This window comes from Ammodytes marinus (genome assembly GCF_949987685.1).
Source record: "Ammodytes marinus genome assembly, chromosome: 8".
Taxonomy (NCBI): Eukaryota; Metazoa; Chordata; class Actinopteri; order Uranoscopiformes; family Ammodytidae; genus Ammodytes; species Ammodytes marinus.
Genome location: NC_137212.1, coordinates 5,091,351 through 5,111,375, shown reverse-complemented (window position 1 = coordinate 5,111,375; position 20,025 = coordinate 5,091,351). Strand labels below are relative to the sequence as shown.

General features: G+C 39.1%; 1 protein-coding gene across 1 annotated transcript in view; it reads right to left on the bottom strand.

The window, feature by feature from the left end:
• The window catches only part of swt1 (SWT1 RNA endoribonuclease homolog), a 36,007-nt gene that overhangs the window by 2,949 nt on the left and 13,033 nt on the right, over positions 1 to 20,025 (bottom strand). The window contains exons 11-17 of the mRNA XM_080032180.1: positions 19,701 to 19,843; positions 18,713 to 18,851; positions 16,897 to 17,036; positions 14,927 to 15,057; positions 14,335 to 14,481; positions 9,233 to 9,308; positions 8,999 to 9,066 (exon numbers count right to left, since the gene is read on the bottom strand). Coding sequence (XP_079888306.1) covers positions 8,999 to 9,066; positions 9,233 to 9,308; positions 14,335 to 14,481; positions 14,927 to 15,057; positions 16,897 to 17,036; positions 18,713 to 18,851; positions 19,701 to 19,843 — 844 coding nt within the window. The remainder of the gene's footprint in view (positions 1 to 8,998; positions 9,067 to 9,232; positions 9,309 to 14,334; positions 14,482 to 14,926; positions 15,058 to 16,896; positions 17,037 to 18,712; positions 18,852 to 19,700; positions 19,844 to 20,025) is intronic.

The window sequence follows — 20,025 nt, the reverse complement described above, 5'->3', positions numbered from 1 at the left end:
GATGGAAACAAAGCAGAGGAAGAAACAAACAAGCAACAAGCTCCTCTAGTGTCTACGGTGCTAAGCAGCCGTTGCCAAGACTCTCGCAGCCAATTTATGTGTGTGCGTGCGTGTGTGTGTGTGTGGTCTAAGTGAGAAAGTGTGAGTGTGTGTGTGAGAGAGAGAGAGTGTGTGTGTGTGTGTGTGTGTGTGTGTGTGTGTGTGTGTGTGTGTGTGTGTGTGTGTGTGTGAGAGAGAAAGAGAGAGAGAGAAAGTGAGTGTGTGTGTGTTTGTGGGAGATAGAGATAGTTTGTGTGAGTGTGTGTGTGTCTCTCTCTGTGAGATGTTTTTCTGTGTGTGTGTGTGTGTGTGTGTGTGTGTGTGTGTGTGTGTGTGTGTGTGTGTGTGTGTGTGTGTGTGTTTGTGTCTGTATGTATTCATGGGTAGACACTGGCTGTGTGTTATATTGTGCCCGTGTCACTGCCTGGATGTATGCGTGTGAGAGAATGAGTGTGTGAGGTGTTTTCGTGTGTGTGTGTGTGTGTGTGTGTGTGTGTGTGTGTGTGTCTATGTGTATGTGTTGTTGTTGTGAATCGGATATAAACGTAATTCAGCTGAATGATAGATTGTTGGTGACCAGCTGCCGACCCAGAAGCTTCTAGAACTTAAACACAAAAGCTCTTTTGTTCCGTCCTGGACATTCTGTTCTGAACACGAGCGGGACAGTGAAAGAAAGTTAGTTAACCCTTCAAGATGTCCTGCTAGAATGTAGAGTTGTGCTGTTTATACAAATGGATTATGTATTTCTCTTGCTTTTTAAAAAAAAAAATGTTTTATTTGATCCAGACAGTAGTAGGCTACATAGAACAAATTGGAAAGAACAGGTATTTTCATTTTTACAAAGTCATTAACCGATATTCATTTACCTCGATTACAAATTGACTCTTAAAAGGTGCTACGAGGAACTTTTAAATATTTCTGAAACAGTCTTATCTTTCCTTCAGTGCAAATGATGCTATTTTTATATAGTTTTTTTAATGCCTTTGTCATGGATACGCTCACCCAGGAACAACAGCTGGCATAGTAAAAACACTACAGCTTTTGTCCGAAGGGTTACTGGGAGGAGGAACCAGAGACCTCATGGTTACTGGGAGGAGGAACCAGAGACCTCATGGTTACTGGGAGGAACCAGAGACCTCATGGTTACTGGGAGGAACCAGAGACCTCATGGTTACTGGGAGGAAACAGCGACCTCATGGTTACTTGGAGGAACCAGAGACCTCATGGTTACTGGGGGGAGGAACCAGAGACCTCATGGTTACTGGGGGGAGGAACCAGAGACCTCATAGTAACTGGGAGGAGGAACCAGAGACCTCATGGTAACTGGTCGGCCCCTCTTTCCTCTAAGCTGTCCTACCACTACGGCTCATTGGACAAACTGGTGATAGAACATCAAGCTCCTGCATTAATAATCAGTGAATGAAGTCAGACACAGTCAGTGACGCACACTAACAGAGCCACTGACTCGGAGCAACATCTATACACACACAGAGCCAGAAAGCTGCACTGTAAAAATAAAAACGGTACATTTTTAAGGCCACTGCATTCACTAGATTTTTTAATTTTGAGGCTTAAACTAAAACTGTGAGGCTCTGATGGCTTTGAGATTTGGTCTTAAATACTTTTTATTAATTTTTATTATTCTAATAAAATTGGATGTAAAAAAAAACTAAAAATAAAACAGCTTTGGTGGCAATTGTGTTGACATCTTGCTGCACACTTTGATAATTTGGTTTACTTACTTAAAGGAATACTTCACCCATACGGAATCGGCGTTTTATCATTATAAAATCACTTTTATAATATAATGAATGAGGTTTTTCTTCCCTCAGTCTTCCCTTGGCCCAGCTGTCCTGTTGATCCTAACCCTACATTTTACCATGTGTGATGTCACACATGGGAAAATGTAGGGTTAGACAGGAAGACCATAAAACACTCTTTCTGCCTTTTCTCAGGCTAGGATGAACCGATTTCTAACATTTTTGCGCATTTATACTACATAGGATCTCAGAGTTCAATACACCTTCATGTTTGCATCGGTAAAGTAGGTCTTTAAAGTCTGTTTTTATTCAATATGGCGCTCATTTCTTTTTAAGATAAGCGTTGACCTTAAGAGACTGAGTGTGAGTCAGCCGCACAGAAAGCATTATGGAGGAATTCAGTGAATCATTAAAAGGTTTTGCTTATGAAAGGTTTGACGCATGATTCATATAAAGACTTGTCAAGGCTTCTGGTGCGGTCCAGTAAGCAAGCTACTCATTAAAATAGACAGAAAATGAACGTAGATAATAATAATAAGAAGAAGAAAATGTTACAATATGAAGTGCTTAGCCCTACAATTTTTTTCTTCTAAGATTAACTAAATACAAAGGCATTGTAAAGAAATAAATGTTTCAGAATGATCGAAAAAATAATACTAATACTACTAATAATAATCTGTATATATAGGTGAAACTCATATTATTAGAATATCATGGAAAATGAATTGGAATTGAGGCAAGAATTCCTGCAAAAGGGGCCCAAACCAAGTACTGAGTACATATGCATGATCATACTTTATAGATGGCCGACATTTCTGTATTTAAACTCATAAGGTTTTCATAAGCTGTAAGCCATAATAATAAAAATTATAACAAATAAAGGCTTGAAATATCTCACTTTGCATGCAATGAGTCTATATAATAAGATAATTTTTTTATCATTATGTCGAGAAATGTCAAGAATAAAGACAAATACTCCAAAATACTATTGGAGTTAGTGGGGCATTTATGTATTTTCAGCATACTACAATTGACGTGCATGTATTGGGACCTTCTAAATCTTTTTCTGGCATACTAAATAGTAGGGAAGTATGGGTATTGGAACGCAGGATGACTGTTTTATCTCACACAAAGCAGCGTGTCGTCAGTGTAGCGTTAGAATAAATAGAACAGAAAAAGAACGAATAAGGCTTTAGGCTTTCTTTCAAACAAATACTGTATTGTTCACTAAAGGTTGGCTACTTTGAAACGTAAAGTAGTGCGGTGTTTCCCCCTGGTCATTTATCAGTTACATAAAACTCTGTCTCTGTGCAAATATTATGATAGAAGACGGCGCTGGTGTTTAAGGTTGAGACTGTTAGTCAATGAATTATGTAAGAAAGTATACACTGTAAAATATTAAGTTAGGAAAAATGTCTTCACAAGATTTCATAGTTTTGAGGGCCAACTAAATTACTTAAAAAAACGTTTGGAGGGACACCGACTACATTTGGGCGAAATTATTATATTTTGTTGAGATAATTTAGTAATCATATGTAATAAAAAAGATAACTTTCACATTAAAATTTAAAGTTCGACATACTAAGAACTTCAAACATAACATTTGCCAACGGGTGCACGCACGCACGCACACACACACACACACACACACACACACACACACACACACACACACACACACACACACACACACACACACACACACACACACACACACACACACACACACACACACACACAGTTTGAAGGCAGTTTTCATTAAAACATTTAAGTTGGCCTAAAAAACTCAGACATCTAGTGAAGAACACTGGCGGGCTTGAATTCACATGTTAGAGAAAGATCATATCTCATGACTCACCTGTCTGTTGTCATAACCGGCAGCTAAGCAAAGTGTTATGTAATCCAACCACATTCACAAAGAACCCAGGTGAAGCTAAATCATCAGTGTCATACACGTGCCACCAGCAATACAGTAAATCACTGACAACAATGCAGCCACACCAGTCAAATACAACATCACAGGCATGTTGAAAGACTAGCAAGGCTGCATTTAAAAAATATAAAAAAAATGTTTTATAATAAATAAGTTCTACACTGTAACTGGTGACTCCTCCACTGAACATTCCGTCCCATCCGCTTCCATTGTAAAAAAAAAATCTCAAAAGATTAATTTTACAATTCTTCAAACAAGTCTGAATGATTTGAATACTATAAATGTGATATACAAGTTGAAAGACACAATGAAAGTATGAAAGTTGCTGAACATTTTAAAGGTTGAATGAAGTTTGTAGAATGAAATATGAAGATGTAGAAGGGATTTGAAAAAAAAAAAGTTTCTTGGAACTGACTGTTATCTAGCAGAAGGCAAACTGAGTTGAGAAACACAGAATTGCGGAGTTTGTTTTGCTTTGTAGCACTCTCTCCCACTCTCTGAAGATGTGTGTGTGTGTGTGTGTGTGTGTGTGTGTGTGTGTGTGTGTGTGTGTGTGTGTGTGTGTGTGTGTGTGTGTGTGTGTGTCAAGATGGCATTCAGAAGAACGGCTTATGTAAACACACAAGAACGAGCATGTCTTATTGGCGAAAAGTGTGTTGCAAGCCATTTACACCAAAGCTTCTGTCTGTCTACATTCAAACTTTAACATTCAAAAGCAAGTTAACAGCTAAAAATGTCTAGAAAAAACTCAAATAAATGCCAAAAGTATCTTAAGACAGAGACATCAGTCATTGACTCTGTAGAGAGAGAGAGAGAAAGATAGAGAGACAGAGAGAAAGAGTGAGAGAGAGACACAGAACGAGAGGGAAAGAGGGAGAGACAGAGAGAGAGAAAGAGAGTGACGGAGGGAGAGAGAGAGAGAGGGAAAGAGATACAGAGGCAGAGAGAAGGAGAGAGGGAGAGAGAGAGAGGGAGAGGATGGAGAGACAAAGAGGGAGACAGAAAGTGATATTTTGAAGTCAGCAGTTCTTTCCTGCACACGTTTGTTTTTGCACCTTTCAAACAAATTGTAAGAGACAATTTCCTTGAAATGCTTTTAAACTGGTCAGCATTCGTAGTGCTGGAAAAATGTGTTGATTATTCATTAGTTCATGTACAACTTTTCAATTATCGAAGCCACAATTTCAATACTTGGTAAAAGATTTATTAAGAAAAAAAGTATTAAAAAAATACAGTTTTTTCTAAGGATTTCTTGTTTTTCTGTGTTTTAAGTCATGGTGATCTTGCTCTTGATTTTTGCATTGTATATACTTATTAGGCCTATATATATAAGCCATTGTTTGTGATAATGGTTAGTTGCAGCATCACTTAGTCTGTTATGGTTGGAAAGCTAAATTGCTGCTGAACTTATGACATCAGAATGAACCCAGCAGCTGCCATGGAAACAGGCCGTCAGTTCTATGTACTCAACAGAGTATATATATTCCGGTTGTTACGTGTCTCTACTAGAGTGTGTGTGTGTGTCTGTGTGTGTGTGTGTATGTGTCCTTCTGTTAATGCCTCCGCTTGATTGTTAGGGGCTGTTTCCGATGTAACCCCCTAGAAAAATAATGATGACTTTCACAAATATTATAACTGATTGTATAGCTCTTTAAAGCTATAGCGCGTAACTTTGTCATATAAATGAATGTCTGTTTAATTTAACGCTATAGCTTTAGGTTGATTATTCTTTTATAAACCATTTTTCCTTTATTTATCCTTGAAAGATCCATAAAAGTTTTCAGTAAAACCAGAAAAAATCGCTAGGAGGATATGACAAAAAAAGGACCGTTTGGATGGGATTTTTTATTTATTTATTTATTTTTTCTGGATGGGATTTCCGGATTTCCTCGAATATTTTGCATTGAAGCATGACGTTTTTCTGAGCTAAGGTCTAGGTACGGGATGTCTGCCAACTAGTGGAGGGGAGTTTGAACAAAATATAACACTCTATTTAGAGAAAACAGCTGTTTGATTCAGTATAGCGTCATGTCGCAATTTTGAGACTTTGGTGCCTAAAGGGTTAAATTATATTAATAATTTAAAAAAAAAATCAGAAAAGTTTGAATAAATACGCAAATATGACAAATTAGTTCTAGACGCAAAATAACCAGAAATCTCAAAATTTAACAGTTACTGAAAAAATAAATGTTCAGTTAATTTTTTTGCCTTCATCGTCTGGCCTAAATCAGAAGGAATGTGTTCTGTGGTTATTATAACACTGATAGTTAAAATTATGTAATCATATCTTAATTATCTATAGTATATAAACCGAGTATAATTTGACAAAATCTATTTTACTGCATTTTTAAGAGGAAATTAAACTTTAGCAATGGCAGTACAGAAATATTAATGAGACAAATAACTTTGCCAACAAAAAAAACATTTAAAATTTTTTTTTATATCACAGATATTACAATTTATTATCTTGATTTTAACCTGGGGAACTGAACGATTTTCCTTTTACTAAAAAAAAATGGATGCCATGATGAACCCAGAAGTCCATTTAGTATTAAAGACAACATCTGGCGTGTCACTTTGTGGAAGAGCTTTTGGTTTCCTGTGATTGTCATCATCTCTGTCACACACACACACACACACACACACACACACACACACACACACACACACACACACACACACACACACACACACACACACACACACACACACACACACACACACACACACACACACACACACACACACACACACACACACACACACACACACACACACACACACACACACACACACACACACACACACACACACACAGCATCATTCCATCTCTTTGTTCTAAAAGGCCGCCGCTCATAGATACAGTTAAGCTGCTGAGTTGTGATAGTAAATGATTTATTTTAGCCGCTATTCACTGGGAAACTGATGTAAGGCCTTTACTTAGCGAGTGCATTATCCACGTGTTAAATATTTGATTTCTGAGCTCTGTGCTTGCGATGATGTCAGTGGTTATATAAAGCCTTAGAGAGGCTTTTTTTAACGAGAGAGAGAGTGTGTGTGTGTGTGTGTGTGTGTGTGTGTGTGTGTTGACAGGCATATCAGTACAAAGGAAGGCCTCAACAACAGCTATTTATTCAAATTTTTTATTATCACTATTTTGCTCTGTTTGTTTGAACTTTATTTTATTAAATTTTTTTATAAAGCTTTTTATTATTTCTATTAATATTTTTTAAACAGTTTTTAGTACATTTTTACATTTGTTTTTTTATCATTTTCATCGTAAAGACTGTTTCTTGATTTTCTTCATAATTTTACTTACTCATATTTTATTGCGTAACATGCATTGGTCTCCGCATACATTGTTGCTTTCTTCCTATGTTGCGATTAATGTAAAATGCGTGTGAATGCTGAAAAAGCTAACGCTAAACTGGATAGCTGAGTATGAAGATTTGAAAAAGTTTACAAAAAAGGTCTCATTAGCATAAAAGGAGTTGAAAAGTTGAATATATAGAAGTTTGATATTATTTGTAAACTACCTTGGACTACACCTGATTTGTTTGAAAGGCGCTATTGATTGAAGCTTCTAGGGAAGTTTTTATCACTATCTATCTCAGTTAGATCTATATATATACAGCCCCGGAAAAAAATTGAGAGACCAGTCTGGATTTTTCTTAAATCTTTATCTCTACATTACATATTGAAAATGCTCTAAATGACAATATTTTTATTGTGAATTTGGTAGAAATGTTAAAAAAGGAACAGAAAAACAAGGTTGCGTTCCGAATCGCATACTATTTCTTTTTTCTATTCTACATACTACATCCGACGATAAAAATAATCTAGTTAGGATGCAGTAGGCATACTTTTGGGACATACTTTACTCTCTTATTTCATCACAACATTGCGCCTTGATCTTGCCTCTTGCTTTTATATCCGTCGCATCCCCGTTTGTTTTCATATGGAGGCTTCGTCGATGTGACGTCACTTCACGTGCGCACTGGATTGTGGGTCAGAATCGCCCAAATAGGATGCAGTTTTCAACACTAACAATCTTGGCCGCATGAAGTAGGACATCCGGGTACTTCTAACCATCCTAAATCTGGCCACAAGAATCGGGACATCCTAAATCTTTTTTCTACATACTATATAGTAGAAAGTATGCGATTCGGAACGCAACCCAAGTCAAGGCCTAGAGTAGAACATAAAATGACTGAATTATCATAACATTTGAATTATTTTAATTTAAATTAAATTCGTAATTGAAAAAATATATATAAACTTGTATTTATGTGAGTCTATGTGTAATGTGTAATAATGTACGTATGTATATTATTTATGAAATTTGATTATTATTTGGGTTGATAATATTGTGTTATGGGGATTGGAGGGGGTTCGTTAATTTGGTTGTTTGTTCTGTACTTCAAATTTGAAAAATCCAATAAATATATTTATTATTAAAAATAAAATCTGTCATAAAATTCTTGTCCAAACCAACTGATTTATGATCCAGGTAAACAGTATATGGGCATCGCAGACTTATTATATGTATTTAGCCGAGTGGTTGGTTTTGTGTGTGTGTGTGTGTGTGTGTGTGTGTGTGTGTGTGTGTGTGCCAAGTAGAATACAAAAGAACATCTATAATCTATTAGCAAATCCATTCAAAGACATGTTTCTACAAAGAGTGTGACACGTGTTTGGAATGGTTGACATGTTCACCGTTATTCTAAGAGCTCTGCTATCATGACTGAGTAACTGCCAAATCGCTGCCAACACACACACACACACACACACACACACACACACACACACACACACACACACACACACACACACACACACACACACACACACACACACACACACACACACACACACACACACACACACACACACACACACACACACACACACACCTGCATGCCTGGACATGCTGCAACAAATGGCGCAAGAATCCTGAGAAATTTGAGAATGTTTGATTGTGATATCTGGTCACATGAAGGTCGTTGCTAGATTCAAACAGTACAATAAACTGGTATGTCAACAAACGAGACATCAAGGAGGTTCTGGATGTGTGTGTGTGTGTGTGTGTGTGTGTGTGTGTGTGTGTGTGTGTGTGTGTGTGTGTGTGTGTGTGTGTGTGTGTGTGTGTGTGTGTGTGTGTGTGTGTGCGTATGTGTGCGTATGTGTGTCTGTGTGTGTGTGTGTGTGTGTGTGTGTGTGTGTGTGTGTGTGTGTGTGTGTGTGTGTGTGCGTGCGTGTGTTCCACCTGTATTCCTGTTGTGAGAAACAATCGAAAAGGTCTTTGGCCGTCAATCTGGAATCCACTTGAATGACCTGAAAGACAAGGTTAGACTTAAAGGTGCAGTCAGTGATTCCGGAGAACGCTTGTTGTCAAGATCAGTGAATATATAGAATATATATATACATTTACATAGATAACACACCCGTTTACAGAGCCTAGGCTGTGTATTAACAGTTTTCTGCGCACACACAGACCAACCTTATTAGAGTGCAGGATACTGAGTGTGTTGAGTAGTGTCTGGATTTCATCTAACCCGGGGGCCGAGGACAACACACTGCAATGAACACGCACACACATTTTAGAGACGGACTTTTCTTTCTGTTTCTAAACATGAAGAAGCCACGTTCAGTTTTTATTATGCAACCCCGTTCCTGGTACAAACTCCCAGACAATGTTTTAAATTTCAGAGCTGTCTACATTACCATTAACCTGTTCATGTCATTGTCTGCTGTTGTCTGATTGTTGCTCTGCTGTGTTTTTATTGTATATTTTAGCTCAATAGTACTTTTTACTTTACTTACTTTTTAATAGTACGTTTTACTATAGGTATGTTGTGTTATGTAAATGTGTAACTTTATTTTCTTTTAGGGTGACTTTTACCATCGGTCTAGGGACTGCAGATGAAAAATAGCCTTCTGGCTAATTCTGGCATATTGACAGTAATGTTTGATAATATGCACTGTCCCTGTATTAAATAAATAAATTAATTAAATGCAATTTCTTTTCACTTAAATACAGCGGGTTAGAGTCCCACTGAAATAGGTAAAAGTCATATTTTACATTTCCTTTTCTAATGTCTATTCTATATTTGATGTATTTTAATTTTGATGTATTTTATGCCCCTGTAAAGCACTTTGAATGGCCCTGTGTTTGAATTGTGCTATATAAATAAACTTGCCTTGCCTTGACTTTGTGTGCCTTCTCCCTCTGTTTTTATTACCTCTTAAATGCCAGTTTAGTATTTTCTAATGTCTAATCTTGTTGTATTTTATGCCCCTGTAAAGCCCTTTGAATGGCCTTGTGTCTGAATTGGGCTATACAAATAAACCTGGCACTTTCAGGGTCAAACAACATGTTGGAATTTCTTATAGTGAATTTGAACTGAATAACCCCTGTGTTTGCCCTACGGTAACACACATTTAAGGTGCAATACAATTGTGTTACATTTCCTCCTCCTTGCTATACCTCTTCCTTACAGAGTCAACCATTTGTAGAAAAAAACAGCTTCGGAAAAAATAAAGAGACCAGTCTGGATTTTTCTTGAATCTTCGTCTCTATAAAACTTATTGAAAATGCTCTTAATGACAAAGCATTGTATTGGAATTCGGTAGAAATGTTGTCAGTAGTTTATTTTATTAAACCAAAATGTTCATTCTACTCAAACATATGCCTTTAAATAGTAAAACGAGAGACACTGAACATTTGAAGTTGTCTCTTTATTTTTTTCCAGAGCTGTATATACACATTTGTTTCTTAGAGCATATTAGTTAATGCGGCATCGACCTTTAGGCTAAACACATTAGGAGCTGCAAAAACACACACATGTCAAAAGCACTTGAATGCTGTTGACGTGTTCGTTCATCCATGCATGACTCTGCATCCAACCGTAATGCACACAAACACAAACACACAACCACAGACAATGACTCTATTACGTAATAGCTTTGTGGAAGGCCTACGAGAAACAGGCCTAAAAGATATATATGTAGTGTCCACGGAATACGAAAAATGAGGGTTAGAGAGCGAGAGAGCGAGAGAGAGAGAGAGAGAGAGAGAGAGAGAGAGAGACAGAGAGAGAGAGGGTTAGAGAGAGAGAGAGAGAGAGAGAGCCCGTAGTGTATTTCATAACTCTGCTCAGAGACGTGGAACTGTGTCTGACAGTCTCCTAGGAAACTGCAGATGAGCATGCCAGCACACGCAGCCATGCACAATTACAAAGATGATCACACACACACACACACACACACACACACACATTGCACAATAGCATTGAAGACTTAGCAGGACCCACACACTCCTACACACGGTAACTCCTACACACGAGAGAAGAGCTGAACAAATTGACTTTTGAAAGAGATAGATTTTGGTAAAACTTGACAAGCGCTTTTTGTGTAGAATACATTATTTGCAGCAGATTATTATTATTTTTTGGGTTAGGGATACCAGTGACAGAAAAGACTGTGCGGACTAAAAGCTCAAAATGTAATAAAGAAAAACATATGCATACTGTATACACTGCTCCACTCACACACATACCTACTTAAAGACCTACTTCACCGGTGGGAATATGAAGGTGTATTGAACTCTGAGATCCTATGGAGTATAAATGTGCAAACATTTTAGAAATCGGTTCATCCTAGCCTGAGAAAAGGCAGAAAGAGTGTTTTATGGTCTCACTGTCTAACCCTACATTTTGCACAGTTGTGACATCATAACTGTGCAAAATGTAGGGTTAGACAGACACTCTTTCTGCCTTTTCTCAGGCTAGAATATACCGATTTCTAAAATTTTTGCACATTTATACTACATAGGATCTCAGAGTACAATACACCTTCATATTCCCACCGGTGAAGTAGGCCTTTAAGCAACTACAGGTGTACTGTCTGTAACATGAAATCAACAGGAAATTATAGATAAACATCGCCTGAACCCCCTGACACACAGATACACACCACCTAACCCCCTGACACACATAGTAAATAGGCTACAAGCCGTCGACTCAAAACCGCAAAACGTAAATCTCCTCATAGGAAACACATCTGGTAATAAAGAAGAAATCATTCCATACTGTTCTGCAGAAACTATCAACAGGGGAGCTGTAGAGGCCTATAGATCTAAAGTGGTGATAAAGTGCACATGACACACACACACACGCATGCACGTACGCCTACACACACACACACACACACACACACACACACACACACACACACACAGAAGAGTTTAGTGCCTTATGGTCAGAGAGGCTTGTCTTGTCTGTTTTATCACACACACACACACACACACACACACACACACACACACACACACACACACACACACACACACACACACACACACACACACACACACACACACACACACACACACACACACACACACACACACACACACACACACACACACACACACACACACACACACACACACACACACACACACACAGACGTCTTAAAACAACCTTGCCTTGCGGTTGGTAATATCTTTGTCCAAATTCTTACAATCATTTTGAATTGGTTGTTCTAATCAGATGTTTCCTGTCTGAAGCAACATGCTACAGCTTCAAATACAAAGCAGACAAACCACACAGGCAATTGAGCGAGCCTGAAAAACAAGCCTAGCAGCACAGCAAGCACTGGTCATTACCATCAATTAGTAACCACAACATGACAAAGTTGGCATGGTGAAGGTACAACTATTTTAACTTCAGTGTGTGTGTGTGTGTGTGTGTGTGTGTGTGTGTGTGTGTGTGTGTGTGTGTGTGTGCGTTTATGTGTTTATGTGTGTGTGTGTGTGTGTGTGTGTGTGTGTGTTTATGTGTGTGTATGTGTTTATGTGTGTGTGTGTGTGTGTGTTTATGTGTGCGTTTATGTGTGTGTGTGTGTGTATGTGTGTGTGTGTGTGTGTGTGTGTGTGTGTGTGTGTGTGTGTGTGTGTGTGTGTGTGTGTGTGTGTGTGTGTGTGTGTGTGTGTGTGTGTGTGTGTGTGTGTGTGTGTGTGTGTGTGTGTGTGTGTGTGTGTGTGTGTGTGTCTGTCTGTCTGTGTTGAGAGATACAGACAGTGAAAGAGTGAAAAATACATATGCTATAAAGCAAACATATTACAGTACACCAGCAAAGCATTTAGTAGGTAAAAACATCACACACACACACACACACACACACACTCACACACTCTCACACACACACACACACACACACTCACACACACACACACACACACACACACACACACACACACATTTCTGTTTCGTCACCGTTAAGGTTATAAGGCAAAGCTACGAGGTCAAGAAGATTACAGCTTGACCCACACTTAAACTTACAAGCTAAATAGGGCAGTAGGTCTAAAGGAGCCCACGCACTCTCACACACACACACACACACACACACACACACACACACACACACACACACACACACACACACACACACACACACACACACACACACACACACACACACACACACACACACACACACACACACACACACACACACACACACACACACACACACACACACAACGATGACACAGAAAGGAGTGGGCGGGCGGGTTAAGGACGAGTGAAGGACAGTTTGAAAGGGCTCTTAGAACAGGGACAAGTGGGGATGAATGCACTCTAGTTATGAAAGATGCACAGATGACACATACAGCTCCGGAAACAATTAAGAGACCAGTCTGGATTTTTCTCAAATCTTCATCCCTACAAAACTTATTGAAAATGCTCTTTAATGACAAGAAAATGTATTGGAATTTGGTAGAAATGTTGTTAGTAGTTTATATTATAAAACCAAAATGTTCATTCTACTCAAACATATGCCTAGAAATAGTAAAACGAGAGACACCGAACATTTGGAGTGGTCTCTTAATTTTTTTTCCAGAGCTGTACATGCCTGCTGAGAAATATCGGTTCTAGACTTGGGATTTGTAGATGTATTCTCAAGCTTAATGTTGTATAAACATAGTAAAACTGCTCTGTTTTGGGGCGCTCCGATGGCGTAGTGGATAGAGCGTGTACCATATTGGCTCCGGTATTCGTTGCAAAGGTCGTGGGTTCAAATCCAACCCGTGGACCTTTACTGCAGGTCATCCCCCCCTCCCCCTCTCTCTGTCTCTCTGCACTATCCAATAAAGCTTGAAAATAATAATAAGAAAGCTCCAGGTCTTGCCTAGAGTGGACTAATAGTTGACCCATCTACCTGGGGTTTCCAAAAACTCAACTTTTTAATTTATTTTTTTAAGGTATATTTTAATTAATTAATTTCCTTTTTCCCCATGTATTTTTAAGAATAATAAAACATTACAACCAAGAACTAGGACCTGTAATAATAATAATATTGTTTAAACTGAGATGAGATTACCATGAAAACTGTTTTTTTAAGTACAAACCCAATGTGTCTCTTAAAAAGGGAAAAAAAGCAGAACTATAAGTGGTATATTTAGACTTAGCACACACACACACACACACACGCACGCACGCACGCCCACACACACACACACACACACACACACACACACACACACACACACACACACACATTTAGACTAAGCATTGATACTGTCAGAGTGTGCTTGGTTACCAGCTGAAGGCTTGGAGCAGCTGTTGGGCCATGGAGGTGAGCTGGTGTAAACAGTCCAAGGCGTCCTGTGGTGGGGTAGGACGTCCCGCGGGCTGAGGGCAGTGCACAGCGTGAGGGTCAAAACACAGAGCTTTGAACACCTCCATGCTGGAACATAACAGGGAGAGAAATATGACCTTAGGGGGGGTAGAGTCAATATTATAAAAAGTAATAAAAAAAAAAAAAACTTGGATAGTGTTTTTGTTTCTGTAAAATTCTCTCCTCACTACCAGCTTATTCTGAACCGTCCTCTTAGCTATGGACCTTGCTTAAAGCTGTAGTGCGTAACTTTTTCATATAAATGAATGTTGGTTTCATTCAAGCCATCGGCAAACGAGTTGACGCAAGAAGAAATGTTTCAGTTGTTGATTCTAACTGCCAAGAGAAAAAACCTGGACTTACAGCAGAAGGTAGGACATCGGGAAAAACACTCCATTCTAGACTGTTACTAGCTGTACAATCTACCTCAATCTAAATCCCAGTTGCACTCACCTCATGGGGGGCAACATAACTTACGCACTATAGCTTTAAGGCATTTCTTTTTGCCACTCACCTTATTCTATACACTTCAGACCAGATGTTCTCAAACAGAGACCACACGTCCTGGTGAGGGAGAGGAGGAGAGGCGGGCGGACTGTCTTCATCCTCTTCATTCATTATGACGTCACTGGTAGGAGAGACCCTCTATACACACAGACAGACAGACAGACAGGCAGGCAGACAGACAGACAGACAGACAGACAGACAGACAGACAGACAGGCAGACAGGCAGGCAGACAGGCAGACAGACAGGCAAGCAGGCAGGCAGGCAGACAGACAGGCAAGCAGGCAGGCAGGCAGGCAGGCAGGCAGGCAGGCAGGCAGGCAGGCAGACAGACAGACAGACAGACAGACAGACAGACAGACAGACAGACAGACAGACAGACAGACAGACAGGCAAGCAGGCAGGCAGGCAGACAGACAGACAGACAGACAGACAGACAGACAGACAGACAGACAGACAGACAGACAGACAGACACACAGACAGACACACACACAGACAGACACACACACACACGTACAAATTAAGCCTTAATACAATTATCAGCCCCTTTCAAATGTAAGAGAGAATAGATTTCGTCCAGATTTACACATATTTAATCTGTAGCATTTGGAGATGAAGGACATATCTTGTTTGGTTATTTGGGAATATTTTTTTTTTATAAACGGTTTGTGCGGTATATTTTCTTTAACCTAATGTATATAGGGGAAGGTGGGGTGATTTGTGCATTTTGGAAGTTGCAAAACCCCTTGTTTCTAGAAAACCGTGGAAGAAATTGGAAATGTGACCACATATTTAAGAAGAGCCATCCATTTGACTCATCCTGTAAAGAAGGGAGACACAAGGAATAAGATATAAGCACATTTAAGCTCAAAAAACTGTGTTTTGCCTTTCAAAGTAAAATTTCCATGATCAAGGTTTTTTGATTATTGTGTCTGAACAATTATAGACACGTTTGGAAACATTTGACACATGTTTTAGTGCTTTGGTATGCTACACTTTGAGTCTATATAGTTAGCACGATGTCAACCCTAAATTGCTGCATCATGCCTATTATCCAAAATTCTGGGGATGGAGTGATTTGTGGGCCTGGGTGAGTTATAAGTAAGTAAGTAAGTAAAATGTATTTATAAAAGCACATTTATGACAGTTTGCACTGTCCAAAGTGCTGTACATAGTGCATTCAGTAGGTAAACAATGAAGGTAAAATAACAATAACCAAAATAAAAGACGTAAAGCCCATACATCCACATAAACACAGATAGTAGTGCAGAGGTAAGTAAGTAGTGCAGAGGTTAATGGGGAGGAAACACCAGGGTGTACATATGGGTTTTGAGCCTTGATTTAAAGGCAGAAATGTAGGGGGAATCACATTTGTCAGGTGGCAGTTGGTTCCACAAGCACGGAGCAACTAGTGCAAAGTACATTTCTGAGAGTTGTGCCAGTGGCATGGCTGTATACGCTGGTCACCAAAAGAAAGTGATTGTCTACAGTAGCTCAGAAGAGAGTGACATCTCAATTCCACTTAACGACACCACTGATGAGAGTTCAGATGGCCAGAAAGATGATGATGGTGACTTTGTCATTGTGACAAAATGACGCACAAATCACCCCACTACGTGGGATGATTTGTGCGACAAGACAACTTTTTTTCCGAAAGCTATATTTCTTAAACAGTTTATTCCAGATCCAAAGTTTTTATTGCCAGGGATGCACAACATCCTGAAATATATGTACATATTTGAGTTGGAGACATAACTGTCAAGGCCTCACTTTAAAATCACTTTGAGTAAAAAGTTGCACAAATCACCCCACCTTCCCCTACTGTTATGTCCTATCTAAATAGAATACTGTGCTAATATGTCCTATCTAAATAGAATACTGTGCTAATATGTCCTACCTAAATAGAATACTGTGCTAAATATCACATTGTTAAAAAATTTACAAACTAAAAAACTTATTTCTACATTTCCTAGCTGACCTGTGGTTGTAGAGTATTGAGAATGTTGTTCATAGTGGAGATGGCACCGGGGACACGACTTGATCTTTCCCCAAAGGCTTCCACTAGTTCCATAGCTTCCTGGACGGCGGCTAACGTAGCGCTAGCGTCCACTGATTTACCTGAGTAAACACAAAACAGAGATAGATATGACAGCCATTACAGGTGTGCCGGTACATGGTATTATTAGAGGTACATAAACATTAAACAAACACTACAGTGAGTAACAGTTTTTATGGGACACTTTAGGCAAAGAGGGGCAGAGGTGCTGTTGCTTCAATGACAAATGCCTTTTTCATGGCAGGGTGTTTGTGTGTGTGTGTGTGTGTGTGTGTGTGTGTGCCTTTTGTCACTTTTTAAGAGGCTGTATAAGGTATGTGTCCTCATGAGTATAGCTATAACTGACTACACACACACACACACACACACACACACACACACACACACACACACACACACACACACACACACACACACACACACACACACACACACACACAGCTCAGGGGGACACCATGAATCGCGTGCAGTACTTTTCCACTCCTAGATTTCTTCATAGCAAACTCTCAGTCTTGGCACGGACTGCACGGTACCAAGAAATCCAGAATCAAGCTACTCTGCCAAACAGTAAAAATAGACTTGTTGTTTTGACAATTGATTTGAATATTCTTGGAATTTATTGGAACAAACTCTCAGTCCGCTGCAACGTAGAAACTCTTCTAAATCAAACTTGAAGACTTTTCTATTTGCCGTATAACCTATAACTTTCTATTTGCATGTTTAGATTTGATTTTAAATGCAATTCATTTACAATTTAAAAGATGTGTCCACCTGTTTTCGCTTAAATGGATACGATAAAAAGTGTTGTGCCAATGTTGTTGCAGTCACTCCCACCACACAGGTAGACAGAGAGATCGCATCAAACACACACACACACACACACACACACACACACGCACGCAAGCGAGTGAGTGAGTGTGTGTGTGTGTGACTTTTTGGGATGACTCAGTAATTCAACAGCGGTGCTCCAAGGCAGACAATAACTTTGCATTTAGAAACCTCATGGAGCTTACATCAGCGTTTCCCACAGTACATCCTGTCTCACAAAGCATTAAGTTTTACGTTTTTTTTTTCAAACATCTTCTTCACATTCGAAGGAAGATTCAAATCATATCCTAGGAAACTGGAATCAAACTTTTTTCATCTACAGCATATGCCTTGAAGATCCTACAAGGAGCTTTAAGATGTTTCTGAAAGAGCCTCATTTTACCTCTGATGATAATCAATGACATGTAACAGCAAACGAGACCATCAGTGAAAAGAATGATATTTTAGTTTAATTTGCCATTGTCATATTACCATTATTAATCTGACATATATAGTCACATATGAATACATTACCTCATGGCCATGCATCCTGCTGTCTCTCTTACACTCATTTCCTAAACAAATGCACACACCGCCGACACACGCTATCAAAGATCTTTAGGACAGCAGGCGCTGGTGTCGTAAAAACATTACCGTTTTTTTTTTAAGATAATTTTTTGGGCATTTTTGCTTTATTAGACAGATTGGGGAGACAGAGTTGAAATGGGGCAAAGAGGAGAGGACATGCAGAGAACTGACCCGAGCAGGATTCGAACCCTGGTCCGCTGCGGGGCCTTGGCCTGGGGGGGAGGCCCTATCAACTGAGCTATGGGCGCCCCCAAAACACTACCGTTTTAGTCCAAAGGGGGCACTACAATCAACAAAAACACATAGCTATTTCAAATACTGAATATCTCTTCCACCTTCATACCTGAGTTGAAGAAGTCGATGAGGTTTTGAACACTTTGCTGTTTCCTTCGCGGGACGATGTGTCCAAACACAGCGATCCAGTGTTTCTTAAAACAATGCAGGACGTCCAGCAGAGTCCAGGGCGGCTTTTTATACACGATCTGGTCACAGAAAATACACAGAAAATGATTTAGACATAAATTCTTCATATTCAAAATGTATCTAGAGACAGCTATTAAAGGTGGAGTCAGTGATTCTGGAGAACGCTTGTGAATATCTCCTCACTATCTGCTACCTGTATCTGCACTTGCTTTTTATACATGATCTGGTCACAGAAAATAAAATTAAAAATTATTTAGACAGAAGTTCTCAAATGTGTTCAAAATGTATCTAGAGGCCGTTCTTAAAGCTGGGAAGAAATCCAGGGTTAATACACAGCCTAGGCTCTGTCATGAAACTGGAATTTTGCTAGCTACTGTGTGCCCCTTTGTTTACATACCCTATAAGTTACAGAGCCTAGACTGTGTATTAACACCAGATTCTTTTTCAGTATGGACAGGTAGCGGATCGTGAGGAGATATTCACTGATTTTGACAAAAAAGTGTTTTTGACAATATGCATTTTCCAGAATCGCTGACTCCATTCTCTAGTAACACTGTCCCTGTCAAATAAAATACAATTACAGATTTCAGGCATTTCTTAAAACTAAATCTAAACTCCCTGCATTCTAATCCCCATACTTCCCTACTATTTAGTATGCCAGAAAAAGGATGTCCCAATACATGCACGTCAATTGTAGTACGCTGAAAATACATAAATACCCCACTAACTCCAATAGCATTTTGGAGTATTCGTCTCATTTCTTGACATTTCTCAACATAATGAAAAAAATAATCTTCCTTATCTGATTTATTTTCTCTCCTGTGGCCCTAAAACTCTTCTGTACTTTAGTATGTAGTGTAGTAAATAGAAAGAGTATGTGTCGTGATTTTGAACGCAGGGAATCTTACCTCTAGCCAGAGTTCATCGAATGCGGCCCTCATCTCTGTCTCTAACACGTCTGACAGCACGGCACACAGACACTGTTCCAGCTCAGAGTGACATCGCAGGTTTGTCTGATCCTCTTCATCTATTCTGCTTTGCCAATTGTTATCTGGAATGAATTACGTACATTTATATTGTTTATGAATAGAGAGACAAAATATTAAAACGTATAGGGCTTGATTTACTAAGATCACAAGTACAATGAGCTAAATTGTGCATTCTTTAACCGATTGCACATTTGGTCTGTGGGCGTTTTGCGGGTTACCAACTAAGAAAAATAGCGCAAATGAC